Here is a 23,827-nt window from a genome sequence, read left to right on the forward strand (position 1 = left end):
TAAGTGCCCGACAGGCAAAGACAAGGCAAAGATGGTGGCATCTATTGGGACACAGGATTCACCATAAAACCAAACAAACAAAAACAAATCAATAAAAACTATTTAATTATCTATTGAAAGCTAGTCGCTTGTACTAGTAGATGTAAATAAGACTACTTCGTTACAAAACCAATAAAAAATGTCTATAGTCTAAATTTTTGTATGACGGAATGACTGTATGTGTATATAACTAAATCAAAGATTTAAAAGTAGAAGTAGCACGCGCAGACACACGCACCTTTTACCCCACCCCTTCACAAACAGCATTTTTACCCCAGTATTTTTTCATTATTATTTTTTTTTGTATCTTCTGTTCTCCTTTTATGATGACTTGACTTGTTTCCACTGCCAGGAATTGTCCAGAAAAGTTATTAAGTTCCAACCCTGGTCGAGCTGCTGTGTGCTGCGGATATTTGTTGACGGAAGGCCCTTTTCAAGGCAAGTAAGCAAACCAAGGAGCCAGTGACTTTTGACCCCACCCTAAGAAAACCCCAACTGCCCCCTGCCCCACCACCACCCCCCTACTCTTTACACTGACCTATCAGAGCTTTGGACGACCACTGGGAACAAAGAGCCTTAAGACAACATTTGTCCACAACGACACAGAGAACTGTGGGGTTTACAAAAACAAAACGGACAGAGGAATCAGTAACAAAGCACCAGCTTGGACATCTGGTGGATTGGGTTGTTTCATTTTTTAAATGTAGGACTTCATGAACTTCTGGGTTTAAACACTTTATCAGACTTTAAATGCCATTGCTGTAGAGAACTGAACTTTGAGAGGAAGGGGGTTTCGAATTACACATTGAATGATCCACCTTACTGTACAGATCTGTCTCTAGTAGTGACATTTTATTTAGTTGTAGGGGAAGGTTAAAACATTGTGTTGCCAGATAGTGTCCCACCTGTATTATTTATTTATTTATTTATTTGTATTTCACCTTTTTCGGTGTGCGGTGTGCTATTATATATATATATATATATATATATATATATATATGTATGTATGTTTTTTTTTTTTTTTTTTTTTTTTTTTTTCTTTTGAACAAGATACTCTCTTTCAACTGTGCTGTGTTGCATCTTTTGGCTGGGAATTTACCACAAATACTGATGTATACTTTTAGATATAATTGTGGATATTTTTATATCTTCCTTTTTGTGTTTCTTAATTTATCAAGTCTTGATTATTTATATGAAAAAATGTGTTGGAAGAGATTGTATGTTATAAAATATTATGTTGGGTCAACACAGGTTTATTTAAAAAAAAAAATACTTTTAAGTTAATTTATCAGAGCTATGTGAACAACGATGGCGATGTTTCTTTTTCCTGGCTTCAAGAAAAAAAAAAAAAAAAAAACTTGTAGTATATGTTTAAAATAATAATTTACCAGTACTTTAAGAACGTAGACTAGCCTCTGTGTCTGGAATTGATTACCTTCTATTGATATTTGTTAGTTTCATATCATTGTGCGTGTACAGTACTACAGGTTTAAAAAAAAAAATACAAAATACAAAAAAATACTTTTCTTGTAAATAGATTCATTCGGACAATGACAACTTTGACCTTCCAGAATAAAGGGGGATTCCTGTTCTCTAACTTATCTTGTATTACCTTGTGCATGTTGGACATGAGCTTTTCTTTGCATGATGTTGCTGTAATTGTTCCATAGTGCTTTGTCTTCTTTTCCTTACTCTCTTTCTTTTTCTTTCTTTCTCTTCCTCTCCCCTTTCTTTTATTTGATCTCTTCCTATATCTTTCTTTCTCTCGTGCACAAATTTTAAAATGCTTCCTTTACACTGTACCTCTAAGAGAAAAGCTTGGATTAAAAAAAAAAAAGGTTTTTTTAGGATTTTATATAATATATATATATATATATATATATATATATATATATATATATATATATATATATATATGATACAAACCCAGGTGGAACAGGAAAGGAAGGAGAGAATTAAATCAAAAAGAAATAAAGCAATACCTATTGTTATCCTTCCTATTTTGTACTTTGGAGAAAAATAAAACAGGATCAAACAATTAATTGTTATTTAACAGGAACAAATACAATGTATCCCCTTGTAATATAACTGTGAGCAACTTCAGTGCAAAACAAATAAATTCATTCAGTTACAAGGTGTGGGGTTCTTTATTCCATCTCCTGGCAACGAGAAGATGATGTACCAGCACACAGTGGATGGGAGACAGTAAGTACGATCACTTCTTTGTTTCTTGTATAACGATGGGTTTCAGGGAAACATGCCCTGAAGGGTGAATTGTAAATACTATTGGCAGATTAAACTATAATAAACTCGGTCAAGTAGGCAAATATTTAGTGCCGCCTTCACCGTACCAATTCAGCATTGGATTTGGTGGTATTTATAAATCAAACACCATAAAATAGTATTAAAGGTTAGAGGTGTGAAAGCTGGGGGTGAACAGTCTGTTAATGGGGGGTGTGGTAAACGTATGAAGGGGTAGCCCCTCCCTGTGAGAGCTGGGGTTGAACAGTCTGTTAATGGGGGGTGTGGTAAAGGTGGGGATGGTTGAAAAGGTAGGTGATTTTCCAGAGAATAAAAAGAAATGGGAATAAAGAGAACATGGATATTAGATTAGAGAAGGGAGATTCCTATATACAGTTCCTAATTGGTACACTGACTAAACAGAATAGTAAATAACAGTAAATAAGGAAGTCATTTGCTAAACATTCAGCTGAAAATGTACTGAGGATCTTGCGTTGATTTCATATGTGATTATTTATAGGGCCATCATCAAATATACAGCACTGTAGTGGGTCAATGTTAAAGTGAATGTACTATTTTTTCGTGCATGACCCTTCATACAAATGTCTTAAACGTTAATTATAGATTTACAGCTTTTCTCAAAACTGATGACGTGGATGTCGTCTCATGACAGCGCTGTAGCTGTAAAAGCATTTAAGTCGTTTCCAAGCTGAATTCTGAATCCACCAGATACCAAACCAATTGACTATTATGCCTGGAAACCATTTCATCATTAACCCCTCCACTTCCAATACCTCCAGTTTGTACCACTGATATTGTCTTTTTGATACTGCATGCAAATGCATATTAGCCTGTACAAAACTGAGCAAATACTGGAATGCCATTCTTGTTGTTTATTCCTCTGCAGAAATGTACCAAAAGGTTGGAAACAAAGGTTTTTCTTGTAAAATACTGTCAACTTTGAAGATTGCATTATTTAAGCTGATGCTGAAATAAAAGAGCTGAACTAACAATGTATCCACTGTTACTGTGTGTGTTGCTGTCCGCTTGCATGTATGCCCATGGTGTAAATACAGAATTCTGACTCTACATCTTTTATATTTGCAGTCTGCTGAGCACCTGTTCTCAATTATCAGAGGTCAATGGGATTTAGTGGTGAGATTTAGAAGGGCTCTGCTCTCCTGTGGTTATTGAGGGTCGTTACAGGCCTGCACAGTTTCACCTCAACCAGCAAGTGGCTACCAAGACACAGCCTTCCAGAAATTAAAAAGTAAAATATATATATTTAAAAAAAAAAAAAAAAACGCCCATGCAAAAAGACAAAGGATTTGGGCTAGCGACCAAGACAGAACTTCATTTCTCACAGAAAAGTAGGTCAGAGCAATGTAATGCATTTGAACCACATTTAAGCAAAATAACTTCCTCAACTCTTCTCCTGGTTAATAAATAAATATATGTAAAGAATTTATAAACCATTCTGATAACCTCAGTATGTTAAAAATAAATAAATAAATAAATAAATAAATAAATAAATGCCCATACTAACATAACTGAATGGACGATTCTCTATTTAAAGCTGAAGATGCAAGTGAAACAGTCAGACAGCACCTCTCAGGTATCGTGTTCATTACTGTTCTGATTGAAGAGAGGCCCTGCTGTTTATATAAACAATTATAAGTACCCACAAAAAGCTTTTATTTATTTATTTAAAAAACAAAATGCATCAGCGCATCTACAACACATTTTTATTGTATACAACCGTCTTTTTACTATATAAGGGCCTTCAGCCTAATAAATGAACTAGGCTGCAAATTGTTCTACCGTGGGGAAGGGTTCCCACTGCCAAACAAGTCTCTGCCTCTGCACTATATGGACTTGGTTAAAAGTCCCTTGGAAACACATGCTTATTAGGGGCTCTTAAGTACAGAATTAGTGCGGGTCTGGAAAAAAAAATGCGTCTTGATAAAGATCAGTTTCAAATAAACACTCGTTCATCATTATTATTTTATTTTTTATCCAGGTGAGTACCCATTGAGACCACAGCATCAACTATTGCCCCAGTACTGAAAAGGCTGTGTCCCCATACTCAGTACAGTACCTGTACAATCCTCTTTGCCCCATACTACTGTATTATATGAAATGTGTATGAAATGATGTACTCATAGGCGTGTGTACTCAATCTTTGTTTCTGCTCATTTCCTTAATAACTGGTTGAGATTTATTTTTTTATAGCCCCCAAAAATGTTTTGCAATGTTAACTACAGAACAGGTAAAAACATGCTCCGCTTTCATCTGATACCTTGGGATATCTTTTGCAATATAAGGAAACCCATGGTTTGCCAGTTGCACTGTAACTATCTTATTTCACAGTAACAGTGTATATGAAAGTGTAACCCGGTGCCCTCAGAAGTGGTTTAAGTCTCCTGTGGAGCAGTGTGTTTAAGGAGCATAGCGTTGCATCCAGCCAGGGCTACACCTGTATATGGATTTACTCAGGGATTCAGAGTCTTCATGCTTTACATTATTCCCCTTCCACTGAGTGTTACTAGGTTGTCTGCTAACATTGGATGTGTGCTCATTCTTTGAGCTCCACAGAGAGACCTGATGCTTGTTTTTTTTGAGGCCTTGACTGCACTCTCCCGACACGTAGGAAAACACTGTGTCGACTGTTCCTGTAGTTAAACGAACACACCTGTGTAGAATAATGGCATAACCCACCAGGATAGACACAGTGTTTACCGGTAATACTACTATGACTGATAATAATGATTAGATTTACTTGAGGTTTGCTGCTTAGTAGCAAGCAAGTCCACATTAGGCAATAAAGACTTTAATTTTTTTTTTTTTTTTTTTTTTTTTTTTAAGATTTCGCATTAGAGAGAGTTTTTTTTTTTTTTTTTTTTTTTTTCCCCAGATTGTAGAGGTAAAATAAATACACAATTGGGCACTGCCTCAGACCACTACAAGATAGAGTCATGTGATCTGGTGAAAAACCAAAACTGCAATAATTGTGTTAGCAAAGAGAAGTACAAAGGGACTGATGCAGTCAGCAATAATAAACCATTTTATTCTTAACGCTCACATCTGTGTTGCTCTCTTGGCCTTTTTGAAAGCCATTATGTTTAAACTATATGACCACTCCCCCACTTCTCAAACTGCCATTGACTCCAACTGAATACAGTCAAGGAGCTGTAAGATTTTGAGCAGCTCCTCACAGGCTGGATTAGGAAACAATCTAAAAATAAAACACAAAGCAAACTGAAGCAACTGTTTTGTAGCTTGAATAAAGCTAATTAAACTGTATTGTATTCAGTCAGCCATTCACTGCATGCATGTATCATTATATTTGCAGAAATACAGTAACTTCTTCTGCTTCAAAACCCAAGGACCAAACAATGAGAAGCACTAACAAGCCTCTATTATATATACATGGCATCAATTTACTTTCTTCAGAGAAATCCTGCCTTTGCAAAGTTGAGGGGAGCCTTTTACTGTGCACACCCCCTTTTCCAACATTATCCTTCATCAATTCACATTAATAACATAAATATATGTAAATTGGTAGGTACATTTCCAGCATTCCACGTTCTGCTTTTAGTCCTTTTGATTTAGCTTAAGTTCCACTGCCATCTAGTGCTCATGTTGTCTTAAAATTTATAAAGGGTCAGATGCTGATGCAACACATTTTTACTTGTTTATATATATATATATATATATATATATATATATATATATATATATATAATATATATATATATATATTACACACATACACATACACACACACACACAAAACAATGGAATTGTTATATATGACATTTGTGTATAATGTGGAAAAGTGGTTTAAATAATGAGCTATTTAGCCTATATTTAAAAAAAAAATAATATTGCCACTGTAGGTGTTAAACAATATTACCATTATTGTTCTGATCAGTTTAAAACTGTTGCTATGATTTTATTCCCCTTGGGGCCTTTAACATCTTGCAGGGAAACAAACCATATTGTTTCAGACAATAACATTGTTATAATGTTATTGGAGTGTTTTGTGGGCTTGTGTTCATTAAGTATTTTTGGCCATTTCTGTAAAACAGAGGAAGTATCCTGATAAAGTATCAATGTGTTTCATGCCCTTGCGTTCAAGGTTTTATAAGAATGCAATGCATGCCTTACAACAGAAGGATGTGTTATGCTAGATTGTAATTGTGACTCCTCTATCAGTCAGGTAGTGACAGACAGAAGACCAGTGCACACCCATACAAAGTGTCCTCGTAATCTCGGACTATATTCATCTATAGGTTATACTGTAAATATGTATGAAATCTACAGTTTATTGGATTATACCCACATTCAATGCTGAAGATCTTTAGGAAGCTGGGAAAGGTTGGAGAAGGTTATGAAAATGTGACAGCCAGACAGATGCCCATCAAGCTCCTTCAGTATACTACATTCACAGTAGTGCTACTGTCTAACTCTAAATGATCAGCACAAAAACATAACCTAATCAATCAACCAATGCACACAGCAATGAAGTGGTCACGTCATTAAAAACATCCCTGGACTGTGTACTATAATACAACAACACACAAAAATGGTGCCTACATTGTACATCTGACAGATCCACAAACACCCCCTTCTTTATAATCCAAACACTGGCTCCGTACACTGAATCACACTGTAGACCTGGGTTTTGAACCACAGCACGACTTTCACTGCAATTTAACACTCATTCTCTTTGTAAGGAAATATAAAACGCAACATGGGCAAGCCTATTGTCTTCTTTAGTAACTTCAAATACATCACAAATTAAAATGCAATTCCAAATAGAAAACAGCGTAATTAGAAATGAAAAGTACAACTTTACAATGAAAAAAGAAGGCAGTGAAAGTGGTATGCAAGATGACTCAGAGTAAGAAAATGTGCTTTTAAAATCTACCTGTAGTGGTTGACTACACATTTAACACTTTTACATCTTGTATGATGTTCTTCAACAAATGATGACTTCCACCACAGTGTTTAACACTGTGGCGTTAAACAGGGAGATTCATTAATAACACATCACAGGAAAAAAAAACTGTGTGTCAGTAAATAGTAGTCATTGTTTAACAGTAATGAATCATGATTCACTGACACACATTCAGTTATGCATTAACATAAAGGGAGTAATTTCTGTCCAAGTGTACATCAAAGATTAATTAAAGTCTCTCACAAGATATAGCCTGTGTAGTCCACACGACATTGTAAGTGACTGCTGTAATCCAGGATCATGAGCATTTCAGCAGGCATTCATAGTGCAGCGAGGCATTCCATGAAAAGTATCCAGCCAAGTCAAAGCTGTGTATCGTGACTGTATGTGTTCCTGTCTGCCAGGGCTGTCTATTCAGTCCCCTCATGCTCTATTTCAAAATGTTTAACAGTATGTGGGTCATTGTATAAAGTCCTTGCTTGTGTCCAGGTTGACGGCAGTTTTCCAGATTGCAGCTCTGCTGTCATTCTCTTAAAGGCAGTGATCTCAGCACCCTGTGTAGATTAACCCAGACACAGTGTGTTAGATGTTGTATTAGTTGTCTTACTACCATTGCTAGAAATAAGCACTGGCAGAAATGTCACAGTCACCAGAATCACTGTATTGGATGTTTTTCAGCTTTTTCAAAACTTGCGCTGCAGTAAACACCCCTTCTACTAACTGCCACTGTCACTGTGAAAAAAATATAACAACTACATTCAAAGGGAAATGCCATGTTCAAATACCATTCAAAGACAAGAATACTATGATGGTGTGCGTTACTTCCAAAAAAATAAGATAATAGTGTAATCTCATAAAAGAAAACTAAAGAAGTGTTTGTTTTAATAGCATGTTTTGTGAATTTCATAAATAAAAATGTTGGTTGTTTGAGAGTTTCTTTCAAAACTGCACATTTGAAAGTTCTGTAACTAATGTAAGTGGAAAACAATAAGAATGATGGCGTTATTGTGTTAGCTACTATTCTACTACAGAACAGGTTCTGAGCAAAGGTGTATAGTATACAATGATACTGTAATGGTCAAACTGCTATGCAATGGGAATTTCCATCCCTTGATCTGAGCTAAAGTACATACATCAGGCTCCACAACATTACAACACTGCCATGTTAAAATACAGTACTTTAATGCTGATGTTATGCTGTTTTATTTAAAAATATTATAAACGCTGTGATAAAAGCTAACTATTCTTTTCACTTAGTTCCGTAAAAAATAAAGTGTATATTTTAAACATATTAACCTATATTAGGCAAAATAATTGAGACCAGGTGGTGTACTTAAAATCGATTTGTCCGTTAGTAGTTGTCCATTAACCTTCTTGAGCGCCATCCTGTGGATGAGATGTTAAATCAGTGTATAATGCACAGTTGACAGCCTACCTCTATAAAGTGCTTTGTGATGGTGGTTCACTATGAAAGGTGCTATAGAGATATTATTATTATTATTATTATTATTATTATTAGTCCATATTGCATAAGCACCACACATTGATGCAGGCACAACAGTCCAAGACTGAATGACAAGTGGGGTTCAGGACAAAATTAAAGTGTGCTCTTAGACCAATAAGGGGCAGTTTACAGGGCACCTGTCTGTCTTTACTGTGGCTCACTATAGCAAGTGCCACTGTTACTCACCCTTCATGAACACTAAAATGAAATTATGAAAACATCACATTATTTATTATTTTATTGTACCACTTTCACAGCTAAATATATAACTACCTCCCCTTCATTAAATAAATTGGCCTACTATATTGTTTTACTTTGATAGTGTACTAGCCACACCTGTGTGCACCTAAACCTTCCCAATCTTAAAATAAAATCTGCCAACAACTTTTTAAAGATGTAAATCGGTAACACACACAGCATTAATTACAATGTTACACTTTAAGAAAGAGGAGCATCGATGTAATGGCAAAGCAGGCGAAATGTAATGCGCATGTCGACACCATGGTGTATCTATGCTTACCTAACACAGTATTAGCTGGTGTTTTTATTTACATGTTTTTGTTGAGGCCTCGATCGCACTCTCCTGACACGTAGGAAACACTGCGTCCACTTTTCCTGTAGTTAAACGAACACACCAGGATAGACACAATGTAAACACTTTTTCAAATTGTAATAAATAAGGCTGTAAAAGTATACCAGCAAACTATATTAAAGTTTAATAATTGGTATTATCTAGAAGACGCATGGCAAATCATTGTAATTTAATAGTTTGTGTAAATTATTTTAAAAAAGAGGACTATACAGTTTCCCTTTTCATTGAGGATGTATATGATAGTGTAAATGATACACATCCATTGATATAGAAGGCTATAAAAATGAAGCATCAGATTTGTAACCCTTAGCCAGAACCTTCTGCCATAACAATGGATCTTTATAGAACCAACGCCGACAGGATTAAGGGTTCCATGGGAATAGCAAAGGAGCTATGTGGTTCTAATTCAGGTACTTCTGGATCAAAGACAAAGAAATCTTTCCATTGTCCATTCTGAGAAAGGGTCACACAGCACTTTAATTGGTGTCTTAACTGCCCGTGATAAGCCTACATCTTAATGTCAATGACAGCACTGTCATGTTTTCTGCTATCACTGGGTTTATGAGGTTGGACGTTTATAGGACAGAAAATCAAGACAAGACATTGGGTCTATATCCCTTTTTTATATTAATGAAGCCAGAAAGTGACCTAAAAAAATAAAACACATTTGCAAAAACTATAGTTGACTCTAACCCAAAGGTCAAGCACAATGTGTTCTTATGCAACAGAGAACAAAAGTTCTAAATGGCAAATTAAATCTACACTTCTAAAGAAAATAACAATCATAAAAAAAAAAAAAAACACACATAAATGAAATATATTTTTTGCTTGTCATTTTTGCTCGGTTACAAAACCCATTGTTTGACTCCAAAGCCAACCATGCTATTATTAACTGCATTGTGCAGCATTTTCTTTCTAGGATTTGGTCTGGTAAAAAGAGATGGGACAGCTACCAGCACTTAATAAAATAACAAAGTGAAGGAAATATATAAAAATAAAAATAAAGTACCCCTTTAGTTTATATCAGTGGTACTCAAATAAATAAAGCCAGCATACTCAGATATTCCAGGCTTTCTTTGCTGTACATGATGTGCAAAAAAAACCCAACACAAAACAACAAAAAAAAAAGAACTAATGCAGCCAAAACCATTTAAGGTGTCATACTTATTTTAACTGTACATATTTCATCCTGTGTTTTAGTTGTAATTCTAACAGAAATATTATTATTATTATTATTATTATTATATACTGTAACCAAGCTATTTTAAAATACATTTCTGTCAGTTAAAGTCAAATCCGGATTTGTTTGCCCATTCCTTGCCTTTGTATTCACTCTTGTTTAGAATTATTTTTTGTGACTACCTTATCACTGGCCCTGTGCAAAGACCTTAACTAACCCTGTCAACTAAAAGTATTCAAAATTCACAAGATTACCCAGTTGTGGTAATTTCTGATGCTACCACATGTATGGTGGTTTCTGGTTATACCCTGCTTTATAGCATGGTGTGTCCAGGATAAGAATTTCATTTTCATCTGACCAGCCAAATCCTTTTTATAGTGCGTCTGTAGAGTCCTGCTGTATCACCTTTTACCGCTAGGTGGGGCTGGAACGCTATGAAGGGAAGTGCACACAGAGTGCGCTGGATCAAAATTCTGTTTAACCAACATTTAATGAAACATTTCCTAACCTCTTATTAGCTTAACAAGATTCTCACAACACAAACCTTCTTGTTTCATTGTGGAGTATTTTTTAATATAATTTCAGGTTTTATTTTTACTTTCATTCACTTGAAGCCCATTACCCTGTCACAACACCATATGTAAGTCTGATGGTTCCCAATTAACTTAATACCCCCTCCTGACCTATTACATTTCCTATGAGCAGTGAATGCATGCATTTGAGAATGTTGTTAATATTTCAGTGAGACAGGTGCAGTATAGTCCTGCTTATTACACCTTAACATTGCTATTTCTATTTAAGCCTTCTTCCTACCGATCCACCCCCCCGAAGTCAGTAGGGTGCAATATTGTTTTCATCCACAAGGAGGTGATCATGTCCCAATCAGATACAGAACCCCAAAGCAGGTGATCTGCACATTAGGTGGTGAAAGAGACAAAGGCACAGCCACGTTTGTACAAAGCAGTGTTCACGTTTCTTAAACCAGCAATCCCAGATGGTATTTACAGATCTGTACCCACACTGGGTTCTTTTGAACAGTGACACTATATTGGGTGAGTTCACCCAATGCAAACCTTCCTTCTATTTTTGCGTAGGCAACACAAATAAAAATGCAAGTTTTTCAAAGAAAAAAAATTGAGAAGGGTTTAATACGTTTGAGCATATATCAGGTATATGCAAATTACTAAGTATGCAATAACTGCTAAATACATTTTCAATGCAATTACTTGGGTAACACTTTTCATTGTATAAAATTGCAAGGGTCTGTTGCAGAATGACTTGCTCAGTCCGCACCAAAAGAGCATTTGGTAGAGGCACTACACTACGTATAATTTGGGCTTCTGATTTTTACCCACTCTGTACCACTGATATAAACCCCATAAAATGTCACCCCCCCAAAAAAAAATTCAAAGAGAAATTCCAATGGTTGCTACTTATATTTCAGCTACAACACGCCAACCTCCACTTTCTTTCTTTTTACACAATTTACAATGTATTATAATGCAACCTTCAAACACACACACTGAACCAGTCTGAAATGATCGGTTGTTGAAAACCTTGCTTTAAATCTCTCCTGCCCACTGAAAGATGCTAGATGGGTGAGCCAAGGCTTAAAAGAAATGGACAGTAGTTGCATGATGAACGATAGTGGGATACTTCCTCCTTAATCTGCCTCACTCTATCAAACTACCCCTGTAACTAAGCAACAGCCTGCACTCTGATTTCTTTGGTTAAGTAAAGACCTGTGCACCTCCACATATTCAATATTAAAGCTTTTTTTTTTTTCACCAGTTTTAGTACAATTTACAGTGTTTATAATATAATAATTCATATTGATTTGTTTGCACTTGCTTTCCAAGAGTCGTTCAAACCCAAGCTGATGTAAGAGCTCCTCAACTTTGTCTCAAACAAATAGAGGCTTATTAAATTACCCCAGGTTTTATTGTGCTGTTGTCCTAACTAAAATGATTAAAACAGATCTACAGAAGCAGTTGTTACTAGACAACAGCTATTCTGAATGTTCCAGTCATTCATCTTCCACATTTAAACTGATAAATGGGCAGATTCAATTTTTGGTGATAATGAAATGGTTGCAGAAGTTTACATCGCTTTGGTGTAAAGTGGATGCTTTGGGTCTGTTCTGCTTCACATTCTGGCCACATCCCAAAGCCAGGCTCCCAAAAGCAGGCTGTCCACAAAACTGCATTTTTAATCATGAAAATCCATAATGGCTTGTTGTCCAACTCTATGCTCAGCTCAATAGCTACTTTCACAGCAACTTGGTTTATTTCTCAAGTAAAACTATCAGAGTTTAAATTAACGGAAAGTCTTTTAGTGCTCTTGAAATTACATCTAAAACAAGCAGATTATTAAACACAGTTTTAACATTAGTCTCCTTTAAAGGTCTGCAGTAAACTTAAATCATGAGGTGTATAGGGTTTGAGACTCCTAGAGAGGGGCACTGTATACAGTGTGTGTGTGTGTATATATATATATATATATATACACACACACACACACACACACACACACACACACACACACACAAATACCATCACTTTAATACAAAGTAGTTAAACAATTGAAATATAATGAGACTGGAGGTTGCATTTATCTTTTATTAGATATTAGATTATAATTCACAGAGCGTAAAATATTAAATTGCTTTTAACTTATAATTATTTAAATACATAAAACATAAAAGCTAGAACTGAAAACCCTGCAAATGTCAAAATAACAATAATAATAATAATACAAAAATATTCAACTGCACCTTTTCAGAATTCTCATGTCAGGGCTCGGCAGGTAAGAACAGAAACGGTGAAATGCCACCACAGCACCTGTCATTTTGTGATGCAGCCAGGGTCTTGACCAATCTCATTCACCCTGCTCTTTAAATAATCCACTTATTTTAAAAATAATTTACTATTACGTTTATTGTTATATAAAAAAGCCATTTAAAAGTCCTAGGGAGGGGTCTCTTTTGCCAAACAAAATTCTGCATTAAATAAACCGGAACAGCAACTATGATTCATATTTTACTCTTTTCTCCCTCTTATTGTTTCAGGGGTGGTCAATTAAACGTATTCCTCCAGAGACCACACATCCCAATCTGCAGGTGCAGAGGTCTTTAACTTAGCCACAGTCTCTAAACATAAAGCTAAGAATGCCCCTCAATTTCAGTTATCTCAACACTGGAACGTACACATTTGCAGACAATGCTTTGTCTTTGTCCTATGCATGCATCTTTTCTAAACAGGAGCTATGGTGAAGTAACAAAAGAAAAAAAAAAACAGCGCCCTTTCTCTGCCAACCGTGCAGTCTTAAAAAGGAGCTTTAGCTTTTGAAATGGCTCTTCTATTTATTTAACCCTGCCTCAACACACCATGTCCCTTACTGCTCATTGAAGCTGGGGCTCAACCATCTGCATTAAAAGGGGTTACCAGCTGATTTACTGAATTACAAAAACATAAAGCTGACTAAATGATAACTTCATCTCAACAGGCTGAACTGAAACTTTCACCTCTCCCAGGTCCTGACTGGGAGACCACTCAGACAGATGCATTCTTGAATACCGCAGACAAGAGGAGATGAATCAACAGCAACATCCCTGGGGCTGTTAACTCAACCCCTCTCTGTCTGTGGTATTAAGCAGAAGCCACTACAAATTAAAAGTTTTTTTTTTTTTTGTATAACATTACACAATAATACATTAAAAGTGGCAGCACCACCATCCTAGTCTGAGGCACAGAAAAGGGGTGAGAAAAGGAGAGTGAATGAATGTCCCAAGGTAAAAAAAATAAAATAAAAAAAAAAGCGTGGTTCTTAATGAAACGACGGGCAGCAGGCTTGCCTTGGGAAAGCACACTTGCATTTCCCTGCACGGGTCAATGTCCTTTCTTACTCTAGATTTTTGTAATTGATTTTTCTTAAGAGCTACTACTGTCCCATATTGTTCTTTTCGTTTGTCTTGTTTTGTATTCCTCGTCATAGCACCAGGAAGGCAGTGGGGACGGTTCATCTCTCCTTAACGTGGTTCTGTGCGTCAGCCAAGCTGCTACAGAGGACCTCGCTCAGGTCGTCCATGATGGAGGTCTCCTTGGGGTCCACCAAGTTGAATTCCCTTATAAATACGATGAAATGTGCGTAGAGTGTGTTTAAGTGTCCCTGCAGGTCCAGCGCCACCGTCTCCTTAAAGTGTGCCCAGTAGATGTGTGCCAAAACATGGAACAGGTACCTACAGATCTTCTTCACTAGCGACTCGAACGAGTTGGGGAACTCTTTCCCTGCAAGAAAAAAAAAAGAAAGATTCATTAAAATTATGTTGAATAGACAGCATCCAATAGACATGAATGAGAAAATCATGAATCTGATGCTTGACCAAAATGCCATATTTGGCCAGCAAATAGCACTTGTGCCACAAGTGCTTTGCTTGGTATAGCTGGGCCTGAAAGAGCCCATAAATTAATTACATTATACTGTTAATTTACACTCTGACACCTTGATCCTTCCAGACCCTGAAATAAAAGTTAGCTCTAGCGTCGAATCGGGCTGATGAATAGTTTAATTTGCTGTCTATGATGTATGAGTCAATCTGAAATGGCTCCAACAGCATTAAAATGACTGTCCATGTGCCATGATTGGAAACTACATATATTGGTGAACTGCCACTTGTGGTACTGCATTATACGATCCAGGGTTAATACAGTTTAATAAAACACAATTTTATATTGTAGCAAAGAAAGAACAGCAAGTTGTTTCTCCCAGGTTTTGTCCTTCATCAACCCTAATGTTTCAAAGTTCCTGAGCAGCAGGTAATGCCAGTCCCCCATTAAGAGCTTGGGTACACACCGTATTTTGTTGGAAAGATGTCGTCATCTGTTACCAGCTTCTGCACCAAACTCATGACGAAGTCGACGTACTGTGGGGCGGTGCACTTGGTTTTCTTTCCCCTCTCATCGTTCCAGTAGTATTGTCTGTGGGAAGAAAGGGACGTGAACACAAATACTGTTTGGGGTGGTCTGACGAGAAAGAGAATATCACAGAGAACCAGCACTATGAAGTCTCCTTTAAATCGTAACCTTTTTTATATTAAAGTTTCAGTGTTACTGTGATTCGTAACAGGCTGCTAGTATCACAGTGTCATGGGAAGCAGACTGGGTCTGTTTTCCCTGAAGCAAGAAACCATGACAAGGTGTTCATTATTAACGCCACACTCTGGGTGCAATGAGGCTAGAAGCTTTGTTGGCCTATGATGTCACTCCCCCAGGCCTGCAATACTGAAGATATAATGAATTCCTTGGGAGTTTTTTTTTTTTTTTTTTTTTTTTTTAACAATAAAAGTATAAAGGATAAATAATACATTATTTATCAGCACAGGTCCAACAACAAGACACATAAAGCAATGCAATCCTTGGCTACGTTCATGACTGGTTTTGTAGACATAAGGCTAAGGCATTGCAGGATTCCTGCAAACCTGACTAGATAGTAGGGTTTATACCTAGAATTCTTTCAGACCATTTTCAAAAATTACCCTCTTAATATTTGAACCTATTGCATTAAACAGGATAGAAGTGCTGTTGCCCCTTCAAATAGCAAGTCTGTTTGTACATGTTGACTGTTACAATAAGGATTTTGCTCCTTTCCGATAGCTTTCTCTTCCCATCTAGTCTGTGGCTTTTTATTTGTTTAATGTGCAGTCAGTCTTACTTTTCCATACACCACTATACCTCTGTATGCCAAGATCAAGGAAGCAAAGAGTCCCTCTGTAAACAAAGGGTACACAGAATCCAGTGTCTCTTTCCCCACAAACCAGGACACACGATTCCCTCAGGAGACTGGTTCTCTTTAACCCAGCTTTAACAGGGCATCGCTCAAACCACCACCACCACTGTGCAAAAGACAAGAAGCCCATTTCTGAAATCATTAGCCTGGTTAAACACACAACCCCAGACCTTATTTATTACTCTAAGCAGCCTGTCTGAATTTGTGTTTTGGGTAACATCATCCTTTTTTTCAAGGTTGAGCAAGAGTAAAGAGAGTGCACACATTTCCAGTGAAATCTGTCATTTATGAGAGTTCATTTGTTAGTCATTGTTTTGTGAAATTCCTGATACATGAAAAGTTCACTGGTGATGTGAGTTTTGTGGTCTCCACTTAAAGGAAAAGTGACTATTATAAAAACACTGTGGCAGTCTAAAAAAAAAAAAAAAAAAAAAATGTATCCAGTGATACAGCTTTATAAATGTAATGTTCAGTATCACGTGTACTTGATCCACCCATTTAAATGACCATGGAATTAGCAATGTAGACTTTTGTTTATCACGTCAAATTATCAGTTTTACTTTCAAATGCTTGAGTCAGGCCCTAGTTCATACTTGTTCATGATGTTGGTACAATAAAACAATGTTCAAAGTTTTTTATTCTATCAATTATTCAGTAATACACTAAACTCTCCTGCAGCCATACATGCAAACTGCTCCTTGTATGACCTGTCTCTGGGCGTGCGACGTCCTAGTTCTCATACAGAGATTAGATTATTAAACTACACGGGAGTGCAGTACACTGTAGTTGGAGCCATGGTGTCTGACATTTAAAAGTAGCTTAGAGCTGTGCGCTAGTACCAGAGTGTGAGCCAATGATACTGTGCTGGAGCTGTACAAATTCAACAGCAGGGTCTGTTTTGGGAATCGTGTTATAGCAACAGCCTCAATGGTATCTTGTTTACAGTACTGTGATTGGCTGCAAAACTAGGATTTCACCTCAGTACTTTTAGGGAGACAGAGGGAAAACGAGAAAGCGAGAGCGGAGAGATCATATGAAAATGTTGCTGTTTTCTCCATATGATGTTAGATTAGAGCCAGATTAGATACATAACCATTGTGTGAAGGATTTTTTAGCTATTACAATGGTCATTATGGCGCTCTAGATTGTGGATTCATGTCTTCTTTTCTCCACCACATGGCTGCAAACAAATCTCTCCACTTGTGTCCTATAAGGTGGGAAGGGTTACTTACCATGTATACCTACAACTGAGCTAAGGAAGCTGAAATAAAACAGAAGCAGGTACAATGTAGACACTCCAAGGTGCAATAATGCATATGAAGTGAGACTTACTGGTACTTGCACGTTAAAATGACTTTAGGAAGTTCGGGAAGTAAATATTATTAAAACGGCAGATCTATGCAAGCATATTTTCTGACTAATTACAAATACTTTCTAACACCACAGCATGCTGGCTCCTGCCTGCAGCCCATGTGATTATAGAACATGTTATCAAATTGTTTTTTTTTTTTTTATTAAATCACACAAGCATTCCAGAGACATTTGTTGCTGGATGCACACAGAGGCTGTTGTACAATAAAACCAATGGGTTCCAAAACCAGCTGGAATCCACACAAACTGATCCACCTATAACAGATAAACTGCCAGCTCACTATTGAAAGTCCTTTACTGTATACGATATCCAGTCAAACAGTGGAGACAGGTCTGAACAACAGGAAGGCATTTCATGACATTCTACAGCACACATTCTGACATACTATTGTGGCAGTCACACTTGCACTGAAGAAACCTGTCTGATGAATCCCAGTCCAAGATTTTATCTGGGTTTATTCAAGGAAGTACAAAAAGCCATGCAAATGATTATTTTTTTTTACCAGTTTTCCAGGTTACATATCAGGTGTAATATAGGCCGATGGGCGAACGTTTTATTTGGGATAAGTTGGTGGACCCTTATGGCACGCATTGGTTAACACCACAAAATGCTTCTTTTTATTAGCGTGCCTGCCTAGACCAGTGGCTGCCAGGAGATAAGACACCTGGTGGAGCAAGGTTTGTGTTTCGCTGGAGTTCTGAAATACCACTCTGGCGGGTTGCATTCCTCCTTTGCTCTATTCTGCATACAACAGGCAAATATATTTTTTTATCTACATAGAGGTTGTTTACATTTTTTAAAACTTTTTTTTGAAAAGCAATAAAAAAAAAAATCTGAAAATGTTTAGAAACATTCTGACAAAGCCTTTACTGCAGAGCAGCTTTTGATGCACATCTCTGGATAATCCAAGGCTTGAAAGAAACGACATTCCCACTGGGACTGTATATAGTGGCTGCTACATTCCCAGACAGCGGTCACATTCCCAGACAAAGCTACACTAAAATGTCTATCAGCAAAGCAGTAGAAAAGCGTTTGGACCAGATAAGAGATAGCGGCACCAGTGAGTCTACTCAGGGATGACTTTAAACCTGACTGACTGCTTACCTCCAGGGCAATTGATGGGCTTGAATAAACATTATCAGGGCATTATGAGGGCACAATAAATGCCCACTTCCCCCTTGAAAAAGAGGCCATTTCTCCAACAGACACAAGGTTGCAGCTGTGAACATAACAGTACTGTGTATCCATCCAGTTTGAAAGGTGCTGTAGCCCCCAGTCCCACCTGCATAATATCATGCATTGCACTATTGTTAATGAACAAGGTTAATATTAAGGATATGCTACTGCTTAGTATTCTGGTGAGAACTTCAACGGAATTACACCCCTATTATATAAAATTGCTGGGTCTGCATTACTCCTTATATTAATTGCACGTCGGTATTTAAAGAATAAGGCTGCAGATAGATTTTGTTTCCCCCTTTCACTGGAGATAACAGAAGCTTGGTGTTTGCATACCGTCACAACGTTATGCTGAGATCTTCAAAAAGGATCACTGTGCTTTTAAATTACTAATTACAAGGCAAATGGTTTACAGGAATTGAGGGCTTCTCAAGTTCTAACAGCGTTAGCCAGCTAAACCAATAGTGCAAAGCTCCTCAACCAAGTTAGATAAAAAAAAAACATCAGGTAAGTGCATTTGCATTGCACCTGCTTCCAAGGTACTTATTTAAATCAGCTAGGATTGTATAGGACTAAGTCGAGAGTTCCTTGTAAATAATAGCTTGGGTGGTGCAAAGCTTGCCTAGTTAGATGAAGGTGGCTTTTTAATCCCCAACAAGTCAAGTGTATGAATTAGTATGCTAGGATTATATTAGGATTGCTATATATTGTAAATCATGGTACTCTAAAGTGGTCCCAGATTGTTAAATAATATGCAAAATGTTTGCATGCATACCAATTTACTGATTATCTAAATTCATTACCAGTTTCAAATCCAATCTATAACATTTTTTTTAGAAAAACCATTTAGTTACTTGGGCAATCCCCGACATAAGATAATGTCAAGAAATGTATATTGCATGGTTTTTGAGTTTCACAAAAGACTTGCTTGCAGGCAGCTTTGGCGGTTGCTCCAGATGTAAATAATTTTTTTTTGTTTCTTTGTGCTTGCCTTTGCTGAATCCCCTTTTCTTTCCCTAAACATTTTTTTTTCTAATACACACAGACAGATGCATGCATGTGCAGATCTCTGACATTACAAAGGCGCCGTTAGATCTTCACAGCTGCACAAAGGAGAAGGCGACAGTACAAAGTTGTGTATTTTTGGCACCTCAACAAAAAGCATATTTGTGGTTTATTTTATATTACACAAACAACCATTTTTGTTTTGGCTGGTTGAGCAAGACCTTTGAATCCCCGCAGCAGTTTCTATGGTAGTCAGGGTTGAAGGCCGGATATCTCCGGCGACATTGTGTAGTCTGTCTTGAACCCTGTGTACGAGGTCAGGAATAATCTGACTAACTGTGTAGAGTTGTCAACTAGTTAAATATTTACAATATTTGCAAAAGACGACCGGGTGATATATATATATATATATAGATATATATATATAGATAATATATATATATATATATATCTATATAATATATAGAAATCGAACATTCTGTAGACAGTTGAAAATAGCTTGTTTTTATCTGAAACAATAGGGTTCCTCTGTTGTGTGCACAATACATCTCTGTTCATAGTTACAAATGATATCTGTTTTTGATACTACAGTTTCTTTTAGATACTTCCAGTCTAAGAGCAACTTTTTTGTGTTCTGGTTCACCTAGATGTGGATTTGGGCCACTGTTGCAGTTGAAAGTCTCTGTCATGTGCGTTCCGTTAGCATCTACCAATATTCTTTGTTTTCTAGGATTGTCACTGCTCTATGTTAATCTCATTGTAAAATGTGTACTTCTCCACCTATATTTTGGAAGACAAAAACCAAAAAAGTAGTTACTTACGTATTGCATGCTGACATGACCTGACAGGTCTCCCCGGTACAAAACTCTGAGATTGTGCTATACTGTAGGTTTATGAGATTGAAGAAGGTTGTTGCTGTTAAATGAAAGAAGAATGAAGAGAAAATATCAGTAAGGCCGGTGCTAACAGAAATAACCACAAACCTTTACAAACGAGCCCCAGTTAAACCCTGCAGAATCTGTAAGACAGAAAAAGCACTTTATCATGTAGTGCTCTACCCCTGATACACACACACACTCATGTCACTTAAGTAAATACTAGGTTTTCAAAATAACCACCACCTTTTTAATTACCATTTGTGACAGAAATCAAACTATTCACTAAACCCCAATTGCAAGGCCCCACTTTGCTGTACTATCTCTTATGAGGCACAATTACCTTACAGCCTCTGTACACACTTGCAATAGCACTGCTTTTCATCTGAAGTGCTATACACTAAACACTAATTATAAGGCTTAGTCATTATACTGTTCCGTGCATAAGTTCATAAAAACAAACGCCCTCTATAATACAATGACTTCAAAACACTACTTTAGATGAAAAACAGGGCAGCTTTACAGTTCTGCATGAAGTTAGCTTGCAGGTATTTAACAACACTGTGAAAGCTCTTTGTTGGCAGGCAATGAAAACCAAAAGGATACAGAGTTTGCCTGAAGACAAATCTTTGTCTTATGTATGCAACTTATCTAATATCCCTTTGTTTCCCCCTTGCTGTATGAAAACAGGCAACAGCATGTTAAAATTCTATTTTGACAGAGTGTTTTTATTCATTAGAACACTAAGACGAATGAAAGAATGAATTATTCATAACACTCAAACAATACTGTACGATATACAAAAGTAGGAAAGAGAAACTTGGTAATAAAATTAGACAGGACAATTGGAGGAGAAGCCCTTGTCTTTTGTATAGTGTAACACGTTTCGTTTCAGTACAACAGAGGAACTGTAAATGTTACATTTAGAAGGAAGCAACATTATTTTGCTCAAACATCAATTCAAAATGTACTGAATTGTTAGGGCTACAGCTGTAAGGTGACAGAGGTAAGGTACAGCTGTAAGGTAAGGTTACAGGTGACTGTAAAGTACAGCGGACCTCTGCATATCCGAACCACTTGGGACTGGAGCCTGGTCACATTGCTACTGATCGTCATCCTTACGGTACTGGAAAAGCCTACTCTAGTGTCCAAGTTACATTTTTCATGCTGATAATTTTGATAAACTTAAGTAAACCGAGCATCAAAAGAAACTTACTGCTATTACACATTTCGAAAATAAATAAGGTATATAAAATGATGGGCATTGACAATTTTTTTTTTAAATCATTCATCCTTGACCATGACACGCTTGAGTAACTATGACTGAAGCACATGCACTTAATCACATAATTAGTGAGACAGTTGATTGGACACTGGATATGGAGTGATTTCAGCTGTTGAATTGCAAGCTTGAATAAAAGCAATAAAAAGAAAATCACATAAAAAAAAAACAATATGCCACGCCTGTCAAGGAGCAGCGCCTTTGTGCAATCGGCATGTTGGAGGCTGGACTAGGGCAGTGTACTGTGGCTCGCTGTCGTGGGTACTCACAGCCAGCAATTTCAAACCTGGCGAGATGGTATAACCAGACACACACTGTCAATGACAGGGGAACTGGGGAGAACAAGAGTCACAACACATGCCCAAGATCGACAGATCATTTTGCAGGATATTCGTGATGTCATTTGTTAAATCAGCACAATAAAAAGTCACTGCACCGGCTCCAAATCAGTTTGTCATTTTTTGATCACAGAGTGAATTTTATCCAAATATAAGTGATAAGTTTCTTTTGATGCTCAGTATAATAATCCATAACAATAGGGAGACATGCTTATCATAGAATTACAGTATCTAAATTGGGCTTGTACAGCAGCTATCGGCAGGCATTTCATGGTATAGGTCAGGATTTGCTAGTCTAGTACAACCAATCCACCTGGTGAGGCCGGAGACTTACTATTGCTTGCTAGCCATTCGTTGAGATCGATTTCTCGGGGTAACATGACCAACTCCTTCAGGTCTATATCGGTGACCCTGACTTTGGTGTATTCGCTCTCTAGGTAGAGCTTCTTTTCCTCTGTGGGCGGCTTCTTACCATTGGGCTTCGTTTTTGACTTCCTGCGAGAAATACAAGGAAATAAACAGATGTTAACTTTCTCCAATAGCTTGCACAGCTAAAGGACAGAGAAAGCAGAGCAGTCTAGTGTTAGATGCTATACAGTAGACAGGAATTGAGGCAATCTCTTTATGTTTATCAGAGTAACCGTATAAAATTCAGCTGTCTGGAACCAAATTACTTCTTCAAAATAACAATATTAGCCACAGTACCCCATGCTGGTTTTAATTTACAAAACAAAAGACGCTTGCTAAATAAACAAATAATTATTATTATTATTAACATCAATTGTCAAAACAATTTGGGCCATATTAGGTTTAAAGTTTTGTAAAAGGATAAACAAACCAGCCACATTAAATAAATAAATAAATAAATAAATAAAAACACCCCATTCAGAAACAAAACAAACCTAAAAAGGTGTACCGCACAGTATTTATCTTTATAAACAATAAACTGGGTTATTTTTGTTACACAACATTGTAACTTCACACCTTGCTGATCAGCAGGTACATAAAGAGTTATTGTTTTTACTTCCAGTGCTATTTTTAACCCCCGAACTCCACTTTTACAACCAAACTGCAGATCTCAAACAACCTTCAAAAGGTCATGAGAGACAAAGCTGGGAAAAACAAATAAACCACACCAGGATGAGATTAAAAAATATATGCACACAGTACACACACTTGAATAGAGACACTGCAGTTTACTTTACAATACACCATAAGACTAAGACCTCCTCCTGATTAGTCATTTTCTTTGCCTGGTATTTATGTTGCTATCTGACACTCCGAGACAACTTCCTTTACAGTTCCTGGAGGAGAGGTACTCATTGGTAATGATCTCCAGTCAGCCAGTCCCTTGAGATCAGGATCAATGATTTTCTGTTCACTTTTATTCTCTGCCTGACCTCATGCTTTGCCTTGATCTTGCGTCCATGAACCTCTTGTTATTACTGTATTCTCACTTGCGCCATAACAGCA

At 36.9% G+C, this 23,827-nt stretch overlaps 2 protein-coding genes across 5 annotated transcripts in view; one reads left to right on the forward strand and one right to left on the reverse strand.

Annotated features, from left to right (window-relative positions):
- Nucleotides 1-938, forward strand: part of LOC121329479 (serine/threonine-protein kinase BRSK2-like) — a 227,680-nt gene extending 226,742 nt beyond the window's left edge. Inside the window, 1 exon segment of the mRNA XM_041275040.1 lies at nt 2-938. Within this exon segment, the coding sequence (XP_041130974.1) occupies nt 2-67 (66 nt within the window). The 3' untranslated portion in view covers nt 68-938.
- Nucleotides 939-13,123: 12,185 nt separating this feature from the next.
- LOC121329796 (MOB kinase activator 2-like) overlaps nt 13,124-23,827 on the reverse strand; it is a 78,646-nt gene continuing 67,942 nt past the window's right edge. For all 4 annotated transcript variants that reach the window (XM_041275613.1, XM_041275611.1, XM_041275612.1 and 1 more), the window contains exons 2-5: nt 22,689-22,849; nt 20,681-20,774; nt 15,371-15,495; nt 13,124-14,805 (exon numbers count right to left, since the gene is read on the reverse strand). In XM_041275613.1, the coding sequence (XP_041131547.1) occupies nt 14,537-14,805; nt 15,371-15,495; nt 20,681-20,774; nt 22,689-22,849 (649 nt within the window). In that variant the 3' untranslated portion in view covers nt 13,124-14,536. The remainder of the gene's footprint in view (nt 14,806-15,370; nt 15,496-20,680; nt 20,775-22,688; nt 22,850-23,827) is intronic.

The sequence above is a fragment of the Polyodon spathula genome, chromosome 17 (genome assembly GCF_017654505.1).
Source record: "Polyodon spathula isolate WHYD16114869_AA chromosome 17, ASM1765450v1, whole genome shotgun sequence".
NCBI lineage: Eukaryota > Metazoa > Chordata > Actinopteri > Acipenseriformes > Polyodontidae > Polyodon > Polyodon spathula.